The following is a 19,232-nucleotide window of genomic DNA, read 5'->3' on the forward strand; positions in this document are numbered from 1 at the left end:
ATATAATTGCTACCCCCCCCCCTTCTCATCGAATTTCTGAGAATCTTCCATAGTGGGATCTTATATAACACATCCACAGAGCGTCATAAGGGCGTGTATGTTGTACGAGTTCAAACTGGGGTCAAACGCCGCTGCAGCGGGACGAAAAGTATGCCAGGCCTTTGGTGTTCAGGTGTAGTGACTACGCAGACAGTGCAGAGGTGGTTTGACAAGTTTAAGGACGATCCCGAAACACTTAAAAACGCACCACGTGCCGGAAGACCAACATATGTATAAAATGAAGATCTTCAGGCAGTACTTGAGGCGAACAGTGGCAGACATGTGAGAAACTGGGACTAAAATTCAGTGTGAGTGGAGAAACCATTCGGCAGCACCTCCATCAACTTGGGAAGCACTACAAGTTAGGTCGATGGGTCCTATATGATTTGACTCCGGGCCAGAAGGCAACGCGAGCAGATACCTGTTTTTCTTTGTTGTCTTGTTTCAGGAAGGAGCCATTTCTGGACATGCTGTTGCCATGTAATGAGAAGTGGGTCCTGTCCGAAGCTGCACGGAGCCGTTATCATTGGTTAGCATCCCATGAACCGGTTCCAAAACAGTCGAAACCGTCACTGCAACAGAAGAAGGTCCTCCTGTGTGTTTGGTGGACTTATCGCGGCATCGTGCATTGAGAACTGATAACAGCTGGTCAGAGCATCAATGCAACTGTATATTGTCAGCAGTTGAGCGTGTTCAATAAAAACTGAAAATTCTGGAGCCAGCACTTCTGAATCGCAAAGGGGTTCTCCTGTTACAGGACAACACTAAGCCCCACATGGCTAGGATGACCTAGAACACTATTCTATGCCTTGGATGGAAAACACTGTTGCATCCGCCAGTCTCTCCGAATATTGCACCGACCGATTATCACCTGTTTCATTCCTTGGACAATCACCTTAGAGTATGCCAGTTCAAATCCATAGTAGATGTGCAAAATACACTTGATACCTTCTTGGCTTGACGGCCCACCAAGTTCTACCGCGATGGACTCCATGGCCTTCTAGAACGTTGGCAGAAGGTCGTTGATGCTGATGGGGACCATTTCTGACTTTCCAGGTACGTCTTAGGTGACATATCGATGTTGGAAGGTGGTGAGTGAAAAAGCTACAGAACTTTCTTGGTTGCTTTTAGACATAGAGACTAGCCTTCAGCTAGCTAGGGACTTCGCCCCCAGATACCCGAGTTCGCTCGGCCTACAGCCTCGCACGTCTCATACTCTAACATATATATCTAATCTCAAGGTATTTCGAGATATGGCCATGCTGTTATAACAATTATAACACCCATTCTTTTTCCTTCCTTTCTAAGGAAACTTCAAAAAACGTTGAAAAACGTCATTAATTATTTTAAAACAAAAACTTACATACCTATTTCCATGCCTCTAATCTTAAAGAATTTCGATATATGATCATCTTACCTGTATTTTAACAATTGCAACGCCTAACTCTTTTTTTACTTCCCTTATAGTGGAAACATTATAAACGCTGAAACACGTATTTAATTATTTTAAATGAAGTCGAAATACCAAATTTCATGGCTCTATCCTTAACGGGGAAGAGTTGTGTTTGTGCTTCATCGACTGACAAAAAGCTTTCGACCGAGTAATTGGACCAAACTTCTGCAAATACCTAAAGAAATACGAGTGAACTGGAGAGACCGATTACTCATTCGCAACATGTACATAGCACAACGAGTGAAGCTGCGCTTGAATGAAGGAGAAACCAATAGTGTTGAGTTTGGAAGAGGAATCAGACAAGGATGTAGTATATTGCCCCAATTATTCAACATTTACAGTGAATGTTTAATGAAGGAAGCATTAATGGGAATTGGGATTTCAAGATTGGAGGGCAGATCATTAACAAGATCAGGAATGCAGAAGATATGGTTATTATATGTTGCTAGAACCAAAGAAGAACCATCGGAGATGATTGACAAAATAGTTGACATTGGGAAACTATATGGAATGAAAATCAACATCGAAAAGTCGAAAGTCATGATAATATCCCATGGTAACGTGCCCTTACGGGTCAGAGTAGAACAAAGACAACTTGAGGTGGTCGATAATTTAAAGTATCTGAGAATTATTTTGACGAAAGACGCTTACTGTATCAAAGAGATCAAATCAAGAATTACCATAGCCAAAGAAGCATTCAACAAGAAAAGATCACTCTTAACTAGCAAACTCAATATTGAACTTAGCAAGAAGTTCGTCAAGTGCTATATATGGAGCATTGGATTGTATGGTTCAGAGACTCAGATATTACGGAAGTTAGAGAAGAAGTATTTGGAGAGCTTCGAAATGCGGTGTTGGACGAAAATGGATAAGATAAAATGGACAGAAAGAGTAACAAACGAAGACGTTTTAAAACGGAAAGGAGAGAAGAGGATACTTCTAGCCAGCATGCTTCGTAGGGCGGTCAATTGGATTGGACACATCTTGTTAAGTAATTGTTTTCTTCATACCGCCATAGAAGGAAAAATGGAAGGAAAACGAGGAATAGGAAGAAGAAGAACACAAGTGATCGATGATTTGAAAAATAGAAAAAAAATATTGAAGGTTTAAAGAGGAAGCTGGGGATTGAGAAATGTGGAAAGAACATTTCAAGACCCCAAATGAAAGTTAAGAAGAAATAAAACCTTATTAGTCCAAGGATCTGCCAAAAAGCACAATACTTAATAATAATCCTTAACGGATTTCGAGACATGGCCATCTTATTGTAACAACTGCAATCCCCATTTTTTTTCCTATCCTTCTATCTAGATCAGCGTTTCCCAACCGGTGTGCCGCGGCACACTGGTGTGCCGCGAATGGGCCGCTGGTGTGCCGCGAGGAAATCGAAACAAAATTATTAATTCTATAGCAACCAAATTGCAAGACATAGGAAAGAATGTACGTTTTTGTATTTCACATTACTATTAATTTCTACCATGGAAAAAAATACTGTAATTGTAATATTATTCTTCATCTATTACTGTGTAGCAGACAGTATTTCGGCTCGTACACATTTCCACGTTTAGCTGCTATGTTACGCTTCAATTTAATCATACTAACACCGAGAAGTGGAAGCACTTGTACGGTACGCGTCAAGTGAACGTTAGTAGAACACTCTTTCGCACCTGAATGACAGAACAACACTGTTCAACAGCTGTGTTTTGACTTCGATGCATCGCAAGCTGTGTGATTGTAATAATATGCACCGGTTTTGGTTAAAACAGCAAAGTTAAAAGTACAAGACATTTGTTTGTTCGTTCGTTATTTAGTGATCTTCGTCCTTAGTGAAAGATTGAATACGTTTTTCGAAAAACAAAGCGTATTTTTGAAAATCTGAGTCCTATATTTCATTGCAATTGTTTTCTATTTTTAAATTAGAATAAAAAATAAGCACAATGAATTAGCATAGGGGAAAACTAGTAATCCAACTTTCATCTCTGTAAGGAGATCAGTAATCACAGAAAAAAATACCATAGTGTTTTATATTTGCAAATAATAATAATAATAATAATAATAATAATAATAATAATAATAATAATAATAATGTCTATGAGTGTGCCGCGAGAATTCAAGTTACACTCGTAGTGTGCCGCAAGTTGAAAAAGGTTGGGAAACGCTGATCTAGATGAATGTTGCTGATGAACTTAATTAAAAAAAAAAATGCTTTTGTCGTTTCAGTTACGAAACACAGTGATTCGAGTAACAGAAGAGCATCAAGAAACGATTAGGAAAATGGAGTGTCGCTTTGTTCGAGAGAAGAGCCGCATTGAAGAAGACTCGAAGAGACAATTCAATTGGCTAGTTCGACAGGCTCACGCAAAAGCTATTAAGTAAGTCAGTTGCAGTTTCTTTACTTAAATAACGATTCGGAAAAAAAAAATGAAAATAACTGTAAAATTGGCCTTGGTCTCTTTTCTGGGAAGTAAGGTCTTTTCAAGGTTACTTAGTAGTGTTATTTTGTTTCTTGTGATATGAAAAGTGTATTCCCTTTCAGTAGTGGAAGCTGGTGGTTGGATACTGTTCAGCAGTGACGACGATAGCTGTAATTTCTTGGGAAGCATAGAAAGAGGCAGAGACTTTTTGGGGGGAGGGGGCCACTTTTTTGTATATCGAAAATAATATTTAAATATTATTTGACATACATTACAATATAATACCTCTGTTAGCCGGACTAAGCCACCAGGAAGGCCCTTGCTCTGTTGCCCCGCTCAAGCTAGAGGTCTGCACGGCCTCGGGCCCACACAAAGCATACATCACTTCGGGCTCGGGCCGGGCTTGGTCCATAAATTTTTAAACATATAACCAAGTTTCTCGGGCCTTTTCGGGCGTAACTTGGTAAATGTACTGTACAATGATATTTATCGAAGAACTTTTAAAGTACAAGTAAAAAATTAAATCCCTAATTGCTGTAAGTAAAAATAAAATGTTTGCGTTAGTTATTAAGTTTCTGTAATTCAGGCCTATTTCGGGCTCATTTGACTATCACATCGGATCGGGCCTGGCTCGGGCGTAAAAGCAAAAACATATTTCGGACTCGGGTCGGGCCTGACATTATAAATTCACGGGCCGGGCCCCAGCTAAAAATTCCGGCCTGTACAGACCTCTAGCTCAAGCGTCGTTACTGCTGTCCAGTTACGTCATTCAGAAATGAAATGAAAATTTTCAGTTTAAGAGTCTTTACTACAGCGAAATTATACTACCGCTAATTTTAGAGTTTTTCTGTAATATCTTCAAAACAAATAAAAATACCCGAAAAGCAGAAACGTAGTGAACTAGACAATACTATTTGGCATGTGATACTGTTATCACAACTCATCTATTGCTTTCGATTTACAACTGTAGATAGATTAGCATTTTTTACGGTTTCTGTAAATAGGGGCACACCAAAAGCAGATAGGTGAGTTGTGGTAAAGGTATCACATGCAAAATCGTATTCATTACGTTTCTGCTTTTCGAATATTTTTATTTGTTTAGAACATATTACGGAAAAACTCTAAAATTAGCGGTAGTTTAATTTCGCTGTAGTGAAGACCCTTAAGAACCTGGCATACTAAATACGTAGGAATACAAAATTTGCCATTTTTCTTTTACTTTTTTATTCATAAGTGAAAGGAGATAATGAAATGCAACTTACCACAATCATAGGTAATGTTATTCTACAGCAGAAAATATGAACCTAAAGAATTTTCAGTGTTGCCATCCATAGAAATTACAGTGTTGACAGAATAACATTTCCCCCAAAATTTAAGTTAAGGCAGCAGCTAGAAGAAAGAACTCAACTGTATTTGATTACGTATCATATTGTCTTGGAATTTTGTGAACTACTTTTTAAGTAATAGTTGTATTTAGTTTGTAATAAACAAAATAGTTTTAACATACAGTTATTAAAATTAAATAATAATGCTAATGAACAATTTCGAAAATGGCGATCTTTTCAATGTTGCCAAATAAAACTTGGAGATTTTACCAATCAAATTACATCAACATTTCCGAAATAAATTCATTATAGCAATTTTGAGTAACCATTCATGTTACTATTTAGTTTGAATTGCCCTGTATTTCAAACATACCAGGTAGTATCTGTTTTATAACCACTAAAACCATCTCTCTAAGACCTTTTCCTCCGTTTTTCCTTTCTTTCACAGTAATATTGGGAGCCAAACAGTTCAAGTATTCCAAGAAAACGTGGAAATGATGACAGCGGTGAGAAACGTGATGGAAGAGAACACAAAATTACAGGAATGTTTAAAAGTGTTTAAGAACGAGACACAACGGTTACGAGATGAAGCAGAAGGCCGGGAACTCCTCACCAGGGAAAATTTAGTCAAGTGTTCGCGTATGAATAAAATGATAACTCAGGTAAATTCATAGATGGTAAAGTTTATTTTGTAGAACAGACAAATCTCAACTGAAAACTATCTCCGTAAAATGGTGGAGAGTTTGCTCTCAGAGCTTGAGACGTTTTCCCAAAGGCATATCCGAAAAACAAATACAGAACAAGTGGATTTACCTTAGAAATAAGATTTGAAAATGATTTACTCTAGTATGCAGCGGCGTAGCGTAAGAGAACGCCGGTATGCCCGGCATCCCCTGTTAATAAGAAAAAGTACGTATTTCATTATATATAAATTGTTTGCTTGTAATTATCACAATTATTTCCACTGCAATCTTCTGGCGCGCTCTCTCGACTTACTTTGACAAGAGGAACCTACGCATGCGCGTCGCTCAGATGCACATTTTCTGTCTTTCCTCCTGTCGTATGCTATTTTCCTCGGGCTTCCAGGCCTACTGAAAGCATCGGGGTTTTCGTCTGCTTTCTGTTGAATGCGCATGCGCAATACTTCCCTTCTCACTCCTCCTCATCCCTTGCAACCCTACATTTGCTTTAGATATACGCTGGCATATTCAAGTATTTCCAACTGTATATATTTTGAACTAAGCTATAGTTTCTGAACAGAACGTACGAGCCCTAATATAAAGGATATAGAACAAAACGGAAATGGTTAGTTCAACGCATTTTTGAAGCATGCCGGTTATGTAAATAATAGTATTAAAATAGTTATGCCTTAATCACAACTAAATGCATCGTAATTGTAATCTTCATCGTAAAGGAGCTCAAAGACACAGGCATAAATATAAAGCATTCTGTAGAATTACAATCACCGATCTGGTAGGACAAGAGAGCCACCACTCCCCGTCACTCGCAAAGATTGTGTCAGGGCCCTTCAGTCACTGGCACAAATCTCGGGGACATAAGGGGAACATGTTCCCTACAATCTTGTCCCCCCCCAATAATCCGATTTGAGATTGTGATGGTGATTTCTATCCGACTGCCACAAACGAAACTGATGTTCTTTGACTTGTTTCATTTTTAAAAAAGAATCGTATTCTTTAATATTTCATTGTCATTAATTATTAGTAGTCTATTTTCAACTATTTGTTTAATTCCTGTAACAATTCCTATAATGCTATTGTGGTAATCATAATTTTGCTCAGATAAGAGTATTGTTGCGCCAAATATAGGCCTGATTGATTTTCTTTCATAGTTTTGGGGAAGTCATTATTTGTGTTGTTATAAAACAAATGTCCTAAAATTTTAATGTGGATCATTGTGGATGCGTAAGTAGAAACATGTCAATTATTATTATGCATATATTCAAATTTCAGAATGTGCTCACGGCACTGAGTTGTAATAATGATATGTACCACTATTTCATCTACATCATTTGGTATATAATATACGAGTACAACAGGTTTACCTCAGAAATCTGATTCATCTACTGTAATATGAGTCTCTTCTCCCCTCCCCCACAATAAGCCTTAAAATGTACCCTCCTGCCGATGTTATAGACAACTCTGCTTCCCTAATTCTCCACAGCATTTTTTTCAACTTCATAAATATTTTGAACATCGTTAAAAAAGGAAAAGATTATGGGAACAGTCTTAACCATCCCACGAACGTTGAAGACAGATTTGCGCCCTTGACTTCAGTATCTGGATACAGAAACAGGCCCCCAGAGTTGGTTTAAGTGCTTTGTATTTACATCTTCAAATGATATATACAATCAGGCCCATATTCACGAACGGACGTCTGAGTTCCGGACCCAAGACGACAAATTTCTAGGGGCGATATTTTTTTTTTTTTTGAAAGAACGAGATTGACGTGTAGTATGTGGAGAAAAAAGCCGCCCACGAGAAAGAAATGAAGGGAACGATACTGGAAACAATGTTCATACAAAAGTGGGGCCTAGTTTTCTCGTCACAACGGTAGTAGCAAGAAGGAGCTGAGACAATTGGTTTTTAAATTCTAACGTAATCCACGCATTCGCTTCTCTATGCCCCACTAGACCTCCAATTAGGGAGGCTTCCTCCTAAATTTTGTATAACCCTATATTTCCATTCGGAATAGCTATGTATTGCTGCTTGCAGTAGTACTATATCGCACAAATGACTAACTTTGGCATCCCCCTTTCGGAATATCACGCTACGCTACTGCTAGTATGCACTGTAAACATAAATATTTCTGATAGGCTGAATTCAATTCACCCTATGTATACAGTCTTGGAAGAATAATGTGTTAACTTCTATGTCCATCTTTCATTTTTCTAAGAAAATAAACTATTTCAAATTTTCCAAATGCAAACATAAATTTATAAATGATATATTTAATGTTTATAAATTTAATAATTTTCGAATTATGTTTACAAGCAGTATTTGTCACTGTTTGCAGTACTATGTCACTGTTAGAAGTATGTGTGTCACAGTGAGAGGTATATGTATCACTGTTAGGAGTATGTGTGCCACTCTTAGGGGTGATTCTGTCACTGTTAGAAGCACAGGTTCACTGTTAGAAGTATCTATGTCACTATTAGGAGTGTGTTTCATTCTTAGGAGCATTGCGTCACTGATAGAAGTATATATGACACCTTTAGGAGTTTCTGTGTCACTGTTAGGAGCATTGTGTCACTGTTAGAAGTATATGTGTCACTTTAAGGAATATATGTGTCACTATTAGGAGCGTATGTGACACTGTTATAAGTACATTTGTCACCATTAGCAGTATGTGTGTCATTGTTAGGAGAAATCAAACAATAGAAAAATTTGTAACTTAATAGTGTGCATTTTTCATATGCAGTACATAAATAAATAGATAAATAATATATTGCGTCAGAATAAAAAGTAAATAATCTATTGCAGCAGAATAAAAACTAAATAATCTAGCACAGCGGAATAAAAACTTAATAATCTCCTGCAGCAGAATAAAAATTAAATAATGTATTGAAGCAGAATAAAAATTAAATAATCTATTCCAGCTGAATAAAAACTAAATAATCTACTGCAGCAGAATAAAAACTAACTGATCTATTGCAGAAGAAGAATAAAAACCAACTTATCTATTGCAGCAGAAGAATAAAAACTAAGTAATCTATTCCAGCAGAAGAATAAAAACAAAATTATCTGTTTCAGCACAATTAAAACTAAATAATATAGTTCAGCAAAATTAAAACTAATTAATCTATTGCAGCAGAATAAAAACTAAATAATCATTGCAGAAGAATTAAAACTAAATAGTATATTGCAGAAGAATAAACACTAAATAATTTATTGAAGAAGAATAAAAGCCAAATGGTCTATTGTAGAAGAATTAAAACTAAACCATCTATTCCAGAAGAATTAAAACTAATTAATCTATTGCACAAGAATAACAACTAAATAATCTATTTCAGCAAAATTAAAAGTAAATTGTCTATTTCAGCAGAATTAAAACTAAATAATCTATTGCACAAGAATAAACACTAAATAATCTATTCCAAACGGACTTTGAAGTGTTTCTTGTTTTTTAACCATCTTCAGAAATAGAACTAAGTTCTCAATGCATCTACATTTATTTACATGTTCTGGGTTTGATCCCGCACAACTTCGATATATTTGCACCGATTTTGATAGATCTTTTTTTCTTATTTGAAAGAGTGCTTCTCGAATGTTTCATATAAATTTCTTTGGGATCTGGTGCTAATCTATTTAGCTAGACTACGAAACACCTCAACGGATGCTGAGTTAAACATATTTATAGGCAACCAGATATTCTTTAGAGTGATTTTGGTTGCATAACAGCACAGGAGTTGTATTGCAAGTTTTCGGAATACTTTCATAGTAAATTATACTCACTGTCGTTTGTAACATAGCAAGCAAGTGGATTACGTGTGCGAAGTGAATTAAAATTTTATTTTCCTTGATCTTCAGATATGAATCATTGTCGTTCCGCTTAAGGAGACACTTAACATTTATTTTCTACCTACTTAATTACACAAATCTGCATATACCTCGCAGCAAGCGACACATTGTACTGTGACCTTACATGCTATTTGTTATATGTGTTCCATACTTCCGCTACACCTACAACAAGCTCAAGATTAGCTTTACCTTCTTCCTAACAGTACAAGCTTTTGTTACGGCTTAATACAAGTTGCCTTGTGTGAATGTTATATTTCGCTTTACCCACTATTTTGTCAGGTTACGTACAATGTGGAAATGCAGTTAGGGGGTTGAATGACTCGTAAAATGTTTCTATTAAAAAAAAAGAGTCCCTGGTTAGTTTAAAAATAGTTATCATTCCTTTTTCCTTACAATATTTTAGTTGCAAACTGAAGGCACCTGTTTGAAGGAACAACTTGATGAACAATCCGAAGCGATAGAAGCTGAGCGACAGCAGCTGATGAAAAAAGTGGAAGAAGAAACAATGGTGAATCGAGCTGAGTTGCAGAGACTTGAAAGGGCGCTTTATATGAAAGACCAACAAATGAAGAAGATTCGAGCACTTGCCAGGGACATTGTCACGCAGCGAAACGAATTGGAGAAGTTTCTTTTGAACGCCATTCAACATGTAAAGAAACAAATTGGTTATGAAGGGTATTACGTTATATTCCTCGTTACGTTCCGTAGCAAGTAGAATGCATAGGTCCATTATGTTTGAAAATAAGTATTTATTCTAGATCTAGATTAACTTACGTTAGAACATTGTGGCATTTTTGGTATTCTCTAAGCCGACGCTATATTAATGTATCTGCTATACTAAGTTGTCTAGTGCCGTACGCAAGAAATTTTGGAATTTTAATCCTTCTTGAGCAAGATATTATGGAAAAATAAATATTTAGCATCTTAAGATATACAGTATATACAAGAATCACACATGTCCTCAAAGGACATGAGATTCCGTGCTTGAACCGCCTGTGATGAAAGTCTGCATACATCACTGACGAGGAAACCGATTCAAGTGCGATACGAAATTGTGGACGAATTTATGCGCAAACGAAGTATTTTTTTGTGTACAGTTAAACCTATTAGAGGGACAAACCCTCGATCTCAGCAGTTCCAGACATATAGAGAAATAAGGAGAAGGCTGGTGCTCAGATATTTTGCGAATTTTTGAATATGTATCGATAGTACAAGCAAATGAGACTTTTAAAATGAAGAATTCCTTGATCCAGGAAACTTTAGTAATACGTCGTCTTAAACATGAGGGTTACAAAACCGAAGAGTCCATAAAAAGTCTAGGAGAAGAAGGTTTTGAAGGAGAAAAGTGAAATTAACGCAGTTCCATTATTGTCTGAAATAGGCGTGTAAGGTGTCTATGTACAGGTTTTTTGGTGCGCTGAATCGAATAAGAGCATCATCAGGTCAAATAGGATGAAAAATGTAAAAAATTGTGACCGTACGAACTTTTCATTGATCTAGCGTTTAAAACTTTGTACTGTTTCACAAGGTATGTTCTTACGTATAACGGTATGAGGAACTACTTTACTGTGTGACGCCAGTGTTGTTTACATGCAAAAATGTTATGTGATATACAGTATCAGGTGTACAGGTTTTCATTTTTTTAAGTGGAAAATACTTTTTTCGTTTATTGATTCATACCTTGCATTTTAATATATGTCACACAACTACACAATGTCGTACTTACGTTTGCAACAATATATGTTTATGTTTCATATTATTTGATTTGTTTTTCCGAAGCGCTTTTGCATAGAATGACTTTGTATTTTTGTTCACATAATAACGTCTCTGATCCTTTGGCAACATAATTTATACATTTTCATATCACTTTTCTCATTTTCTAAGAACTAAAGACATAATATATTAGCAAGTAATATCATACAAGTCTGTTTTCCGTGTCAATGGCGTTTGTTATTCCTCATACCCCGTTCTTTTTCCGGCCCCGAATAAAAGCTACGCCACTCACCTTAACATTCAACATCACTTTTATTCGCTTTGGTGCATCTTTCTTAACATTTAAATGCATTTTTCAAACATATTCACTCGCAACGCAGCCGAAAATCCACAAAATATCAGAGCATCAGCTTTCCTCTTATCCCTCTATATCTCCGGAACGTTTGAGATCGAGGATTTTTCCCTCTAATGGAATTCATTGTTCACAAAACACTTCGATTGCGCATAAATCCGTCCACAATTTCGTGTCACACTTGAATCGGTATCCTTGTGAGCGGATCAATGATACTTCCAGGGACAATAACCCAGGGGTGCCCACAAGGGGGGGGCTATGACGCAAACTGCGTCATTGAAATATTGGGGGGGTAAAAAACTATATAAATATGTTTGAGGGGGTGTAAAAATTAATCGAAAAGTTTTTTTTTCATGGAAGAACACCTACGGATAGACGATTGAGGGGGGTGCGTCATGGACATGAGGGGGGTGGGCACCACTGAATAACCCCATTGTACTATCTTGTTCCCTCCGTCATATTTCACTCCTCAGTTCTGTTCTAATACATTCTTTATGTCTGAACTTAATGCCTAAAGCTAGTGCTACAAATAATTGATTAGCTGTAGAGTTAAAAGATACTCCTTGTTTCACGTGTAATTAGTAGACTGTGGATTCTTATTGTACAAAGGAATGGTGGCTGGTATATCATGGAAGTGCATACTTTCGGGTCGGGTCGGGTCGGGAGAATGCTGGTCTCGGACTAAAAACAAAATAAATAATTTGAGGTCCGCAACTCATTAAAACAGATTACATCTCGTATAGCCTTGACTTGAAACTTAATAATTATATAAAAATGAAATATAAGCTATTAAAACTGAAACCCATGGATAAGTGCGATACTTTGGAATTAACCCAAAGTAAATATTCAGCTGCTAGATACGTACGAAACAGGTAACAGCACGACTAAATAAAAGTTGATTGTTTTTTAATACTAATCAGGTTTTCGACGTTTGTCCTAAAATAATGCTTTATCAATGGTTAAACAAACATCAAAATTACGTTTCTTCAATTCTTTCAGTTTGACTACTTTATATTGGGTTGGTGCGAATAGAGTGACCATATTTGTGTCTACAGGAAAGCTCTATTTGTAACACAATCAATGGAAAGACTGAGTTCACGCATACGATGTTACAAACACCTTATATGCTCAGAAAACAGGATGTGGTGCCTAAAAAGTGAGGAAGTTGAGTTAATTGAGTTGATTTTTAATTTAGCGTCCCTTTCAGCGGCGAGGCTATATGAGACGTGGACCTACTGATTAACGTGGAGTCCGAACCACATGAGCTCCAGCCGGGAATCGAACCCGGGTCTCCCACGCCAAAGGCGCGTACGCTAACCGCTTAGCCACGAGGGAGCTCAAAGTGAGGAAGCAGATACTAAACCATGGAGACAACACATAATTGCAAGATGAATTTTCCTTTATGACATCAAGCTGAAACATTCTGCATATAACCAGCGACAAACACCAACTGTGCATTTGAGCCAGAGGTACTGAATAAACGCGCCATACGCCGTTGGTTTGTGAAATTTTGTGCCAGTGACAATATTCGAAATTGAGCCCCGCGCCCACCGATCGAAAGCATGTTCTGATAACTTCATCAGAATGACCGTGGAAGCCGAGTTGATACAATTGCAGACGAATTATGCATACACCATATCACTATTGTTTGGCAGCTTCTCGGAATCGATAAGATGAAAATATTGGACCCTTGGTGCCATGTGTGGGACACCAGCCAACAAAGATAGATGCCTGGAGGTGTACAACTCTCAAAGTGTATAGGAAAGTAGGACAGGTTTCCTGGCTCGGATTTGTCATTTCAGATGAAAAAATGGATATAATTCAATCGTAAACGGTCAGAATAATGATTGGATTGTGAACAACATCCAAAACAATTTTCAAAACTAACAACTCCACCCTTGGAAGGTGTTGTTACTGGTATGGTGATTACGTTAGAAATTATGTGGACATTCATGGTATCCATGGCCTATCTATGAGGGATGATGTCCCTCGGCGAATACACTACTCGGGGAATTGGGGAAGGAAGAAAGAAATGGGACTGTGGATTTGAAGAAAGAAATTGGAAAAATTTCACTCAGAATGACTGGCATGAAAAGGGCTCTTTATATCTTTTCGACCGATTGTTTCCATCGAGAATCGAACTCAGGATAATTCCGGTATAGTGGGATAATCCATCATATCTTTTTCCGTCAAGGTGAAACTATCACAATCTCTACAATGCTAAACTTCATGAAACGCACCGGAAACTTGTCCGCAAATATCCAGTAATAGTCAATACACATGCTGTTCTTATGTTGCACGAAAATTGACGACCACATATCGCTGAAAGACGGTGCAGTCCAGACTCTGCATGAGTTGCAATATGAAATGCTTCATAGCTCACCTTATTCTCCCGACGCCTGTACCAACTATCACTTATTTTGCACATCGGTTACTCACTGGCAAGGAAGATCTCCCTGATAAGGGGATGATACAGGCTTGCCAACCATACGATAATTTATCGTGATATACCATAATTTAAGCCTCAAATGCTATATACAATAGTGCTCTTGCTATAATAAGTGAATATACGATAATTTCAGAACGCACACTTTTTTTCTAGTTTTTGAATGTGCAAATAAATTGTAGGTGTGCATTAAATACTGTGATTATAAAACATACACACACTGAGGTTTTAACAGTCATTTCCGCTAAAATAAATCAATAACGATTTGAGAATTGTCAATTGGAAACCCTGCATCCATTTTTTAAATTTAATTATGTTTACGAGAGGCTAGAAATATTGTTGTTCAGAGAGTGTTAATAAGACTTTTTTTTTATGGTAAGGACAATGCGCCGATTTGGAATTCGAAACTGAAGAAAACTAAATAAGTTTATTATATATTATTGTTATTTTTAGTATTATTATACTTGCAAAATTAGCACTTTCATAACGAATGTACGACATTTTTTGGCAATATACAATGATTTTAAAGACTAAAATCGATAGGTCTAATTTTGTTCTCTGAGGTTGGCAACTCTGGGGTAATGCAACATATAGTTGAGTATTTCTTTGGAAAGCAGTCCCCAAACCTCTTTCGTCATCACAGAATCCAGTCATTGGTTGCGCAATGTCTATAAATGTGTAGTTGCAATTTGACTCAACAGGAATTGTAGTTTCCGCCCCCCCTCCCACCCTCGCTTTGAAGTTGACACACAACAACAGACATTTCAATCGCATTAACCCAATACAAACGTCGAATTACTGTTGTCGAAACGTATATTCTCTGAAATGTTTAAAACATGTTTCAGAAGGCTTCCAAAACATTCACAAAAAAAGTGCAGAAAAATTGAATTGACATAAATTATATTACATTTCTTCGTAATTTTTGTTTAGCCATTTTTTTCTTTCTTTTACATTATTTAACACTTAATTCTTCTCTAAATTATTGTTTAAATATTTTAGAGAAAACTCCGCAGTCTATTAATTACACTTTACAATATTGTTTATAGGTCTGAAGGCAATGACTTGGACAAAGCAATTTATAATTTATTAATGACTCAAAACAAAACAGCCATTAAGGCAGCTCAACTAGGCGATCTTCTTATTCTCAAAGCATCCAAAGATGACAGTCTTCAAATAGTAAGGGAATGGTAAGTCCATCATTCTCTAACACAAACTAATTGTTGTTTTGATATACAATTACCTTACGATTTCAGAAGGTACACAGTAAAAAGTGTTTCCGTTATAACATCTCATTTCTAACATAGGCTAATGGTGTCCGCATAACCACCACTTTAACATGTTCATTCAACACAAAGGATCCGGTGTTAAGGTTAATATAAGCTCGGTATTGTGGTTAACACAGGCTTGGTGTCACGGGCGTCTCTGGCGAGGGGACAGGGGGACGCGTCCCCCCAATATTTTCAATACGAGATAAAAATAGATGAATGATGAAAGTATTTAGATCTCTATGGAAGAAGTAAAAACGTAGGTAGAACACATGCCTGTTGTGTATTGTTAAGCATCAGGTTGGTGTGATCAAAATGTTCGCCTGACGTGTGCCACTTTCAAAGAAAGATTTTTTTGAAGCTACATTTCTTGGTTATTCAAAGTAGTCTCGGCTGTAGGCACACACTTTTCTCATTGCTTAACAACCAACAATTAGATTCCATGACGTAGGACAAGAGAAAAGATGGGAAGAATGTATAGAAAGTTGTTCTGAGAATTAAGAAGGCAAATCTACAAAGACAGGCAAATATACAATAGAGGCAAAGGTAACAAGAGGAATTTTTAAAAATAGAGAAATTTGAATATTATTTATGAGGGTAAGTTTCAGAGAAATACTGTAGAAAGGTAGCAAGGGAGAACTATCATACTATGATAATATAGAAAGTAAAAATGGAAATGAGATTTTAATGAGAAAAACGTTGAGGAGACGGCTTATAGCAAGAATAAACTGTACATTTTAGACATTAAAACGGAAAACGAAGTAAATGAGGATGGCTGATTGAACAAGTTCAAAAACATACAGCGAAATGAAGAAAGTTTATTAAGAATACAGAAGAAGAAGGGGAAAAAATATTCGAAATTTGCAATCAAACCAAGAGTGTCATCGTAAAACTTATTTCAGAGAGTTAAGAATTTGTTAGCTAAAAACAATCGAAATATATGAGGATTATAAAACTACAGCGCTACAAATGCGTTTAAGATCACTAAGCAATAATTCATGTGTTTGGCCCGAAGTTATACACAACAGGAAAGTGATTGTACATAGTACTATTCCCGACATGCCACCTATGGGACATCCTGAACATGTTAAACAGTATGTTCAGGAACGTACAGCACTCACTTTAACAGCATGGGGAACACGTTGATTTATAGGAGATAAAAGGACTACCGTAATAAAATTACTTTCAGATGAAATGGTTGTTACTGCAGAATCTAAAATTAACATGATGTCAAAAAACGTAAGGAAAGGCTCTGAAAATAACATGTGACGATAATAAGTATGAAAAATATTAAATCAATGGTTAGATTATTAAGGCTGTAATAGATGCCTGGGCAAAGAAGTAAAATAGATGTATACTTTCAATACCTAGGTAATATTATTAAGGAAGATATAAAACGTGAACTTTAAATAGAAGCAACGGAAAAAGTGGGGAAAGATCTTTAAGAAGATTATGATGAGAAGCATATCATGTGAGTTAGTGAATTAAGAGATATAGGAAGGACTCAGATGAAAAATATTCCATAGTACGAGAAGAAGCAGAAGAAACGTGGCATTGCGAGAAGATAAAAAATACTTGAGTTCTCGAAATTTGTACTTTGAGATGAACGTAAAACTTGGAAGAAAGAGTTCATGAAAGGCACTGGAAATAATGGGTGTAAAAATGTAATTGGAAGTAATTAAAATATATTAAGATATTGCTCGAGAAGAAATTATATTCCAAGTGACATGTAGAAGATATAGTGCAAGGAAACCGAAGAAGATAGAGAAATATTAAATTAGAGAAATATTAAATAGAGAAATATTAAATTAGAGAAATATTAAATTAGAGAAATATTAAATTAGAGAAATATTAAATTAGAGAAATATTAAATTAGAGAAATATTAAATTAGAGAAATATTAAATTAATATGTAGCATTGAAAGTATAATTTGCATGTAAAGGCAACGAAGTCACCTAGAAGTCATATTGTAAGTTATATAAATTTATATTTTTGGAAATACCCTACCAGTGGTGAAAGATAATTATGATTAATTGTGTTGTTCAAGGTAGCAAGAGGGGATCCCGTTAGTAAAATAGAATGCACTTTACTCAATTTTGATGTAACTTTAGTTTGCCTTCCCCCCATTTTAACATGCCAGAGACGCTCATACTTGGTATTACCAGTGTGACAGAGCTGATGTTGAGCAATGTAAAAATAACACCGCAGTGGTGTTGAAGAAGTACATGAATGAACGAAAGAGCGCACAATTAAGAATGGTGCCATGGTGTTCTTTCAATGTTGTTAGTAATAACCCAGCTCACATGGTAAACGCAAGCAATTCAGGTACAATCTTGATCACTTTATTTATCAGCGATCAGTCAAACTTTTCACTTGCTAAGAGCAATGACTCAGTAAAGGTATCATAGCTGGCTCAAAATCCTATGTATCAAATAGATATAGCAATTCTGTAATTCTTAAAATGTAGCTCGCCTTGGATACCATTAATATCTAAGTAACTGATATTGAAAAGCTGTGTTAGTTTTCCATATTGTTATTATTTTGCTATTTTACTCTTTTAATCCATTAGTAATATTATATTTTTAAATAATTGATATGTTTTAAGGGAATTCTAGTCAGTAATCTTGTTTGGATCTTCACTTGATAACATCAGTTACACATTGAAACAAATAGCAGACGACTGCTTTTTGCCATACAAGTGGAAAACAAATGACTATTCAGTAGGCAACGCGCTAGTAGCTGGAATCACAGATAATGGTGCCGATTGTGCCTCTAGTGGTTATTTTATAATTCTATGGAGAGAATATTAAATAAATATTACACCAGAAATCAATATTTTACTGGAAATCAAAGAAAGCAATGGTCTTAAATGTAAAAATATACTACAATCGAAACTAGTTAATATTTGAAATTATTTTTACATTATTATTCAAGAACTTTCTCTGCAAGTCATTTAATCGTATACTACTAGGAATGACACTCTTTAGTGTAAGAAGCAAAGCAACATCAATAACAGGTGCATGTTCTCCAGAATTGAAGATGTTCTAGGCACTTCATGTTAGAGATTCTGCTTCTAACGCGATCAAGATTGTCATTTGAGATTGTCTTATTCTACCATGTGAGTGAAATACATTATATGACAGTTTATGCATGTAGATTACCGTTAAATGACATGTAGGAAAATTTCTTAACATTTTTTTCTTTTACTGCTAATTTTTCCCCAATAGGCTGAGTTGGCACCAGGGCCGGATTAACTCATCGGGACTAGAAAAAACACTTGACCCCTGCTGACTTCGCCTAATACATTTCTGCGAACTACAACAAGAAAGTTAAGGGTATATATGTAGTTCTATGACATCAACCATGTCATGCATTAGATGATATTATACCTAGTGGAACTTTCCAATGGAACTATGTCCGTTCACTCTAGGATGGAAAATTGTTTACCAAAAAAAAAAAAAAATTGTAGTGCGAGCGTCAAAACCTTGCTTCTCACCCCTACATGGTTAATTCATGGTTGCCAGGCACATGAATCACCGATCCGAATGTACCTACTTCTGCACAATCATGGACCAATTACTATTTCTACATAAATTGCTGCTTTTGAGATGACTGAGACATTAACGTTATGACAAATCGAGTTAGTTATTATGTAATACAATCTTACATATAATGCCCACTCAATTTTGT

At 36.2% G+C, this 19,232-nt stretch overlaps 1 protein-coding gene across 2 annotated transcripts in view; it reads left to right on the forward strand.

The window, feature by feature from the left end:
* LOC145684592 (basal body-orientation factor 1-like) overlaps positions 1-19,232 on the forward strand; it is a 120,546-nt gene that overhangs the window by 99,217 nt on the left and 2,097 nt on the right. The window contains exons 5-8 of one of the 2 annotated variants that reach the window (XM_081756983.1): positions 3,710-3,861; positions 5,677-5,890; positions 10,170-10,441; positions 15,324-15,464. In XM_081756983.1, coding sequence (XP_081613109.1) covers positions 3,710-3,861; positions 5,677-5,890; positions 10,170-10,441; positions 15,324-15,464 — 779 coding nt within the window. The remainder of the gene's footprint in view (positions 1-3,709; positions 3,862-5,676; positions 5,891-10,169; positions 10,442-15,323; positions 15,465-19,232) is intronic. The other variant, XM_081756984.1, reaches the window with a different exon arrangement.

Source organism: Thermobia domestica, chromosome 5 (assembly GCF_964235325.1).
Source record: "Thermobia domestica chromosome 5, izTheDome1.hap1.1, whole genome shotgun sequence".
NCBI lineage: Eukaryota > Metazoa > Arthropoda > Insecta > Zygentoma > Lepismatidae > Thermobia > Thermobia domestica.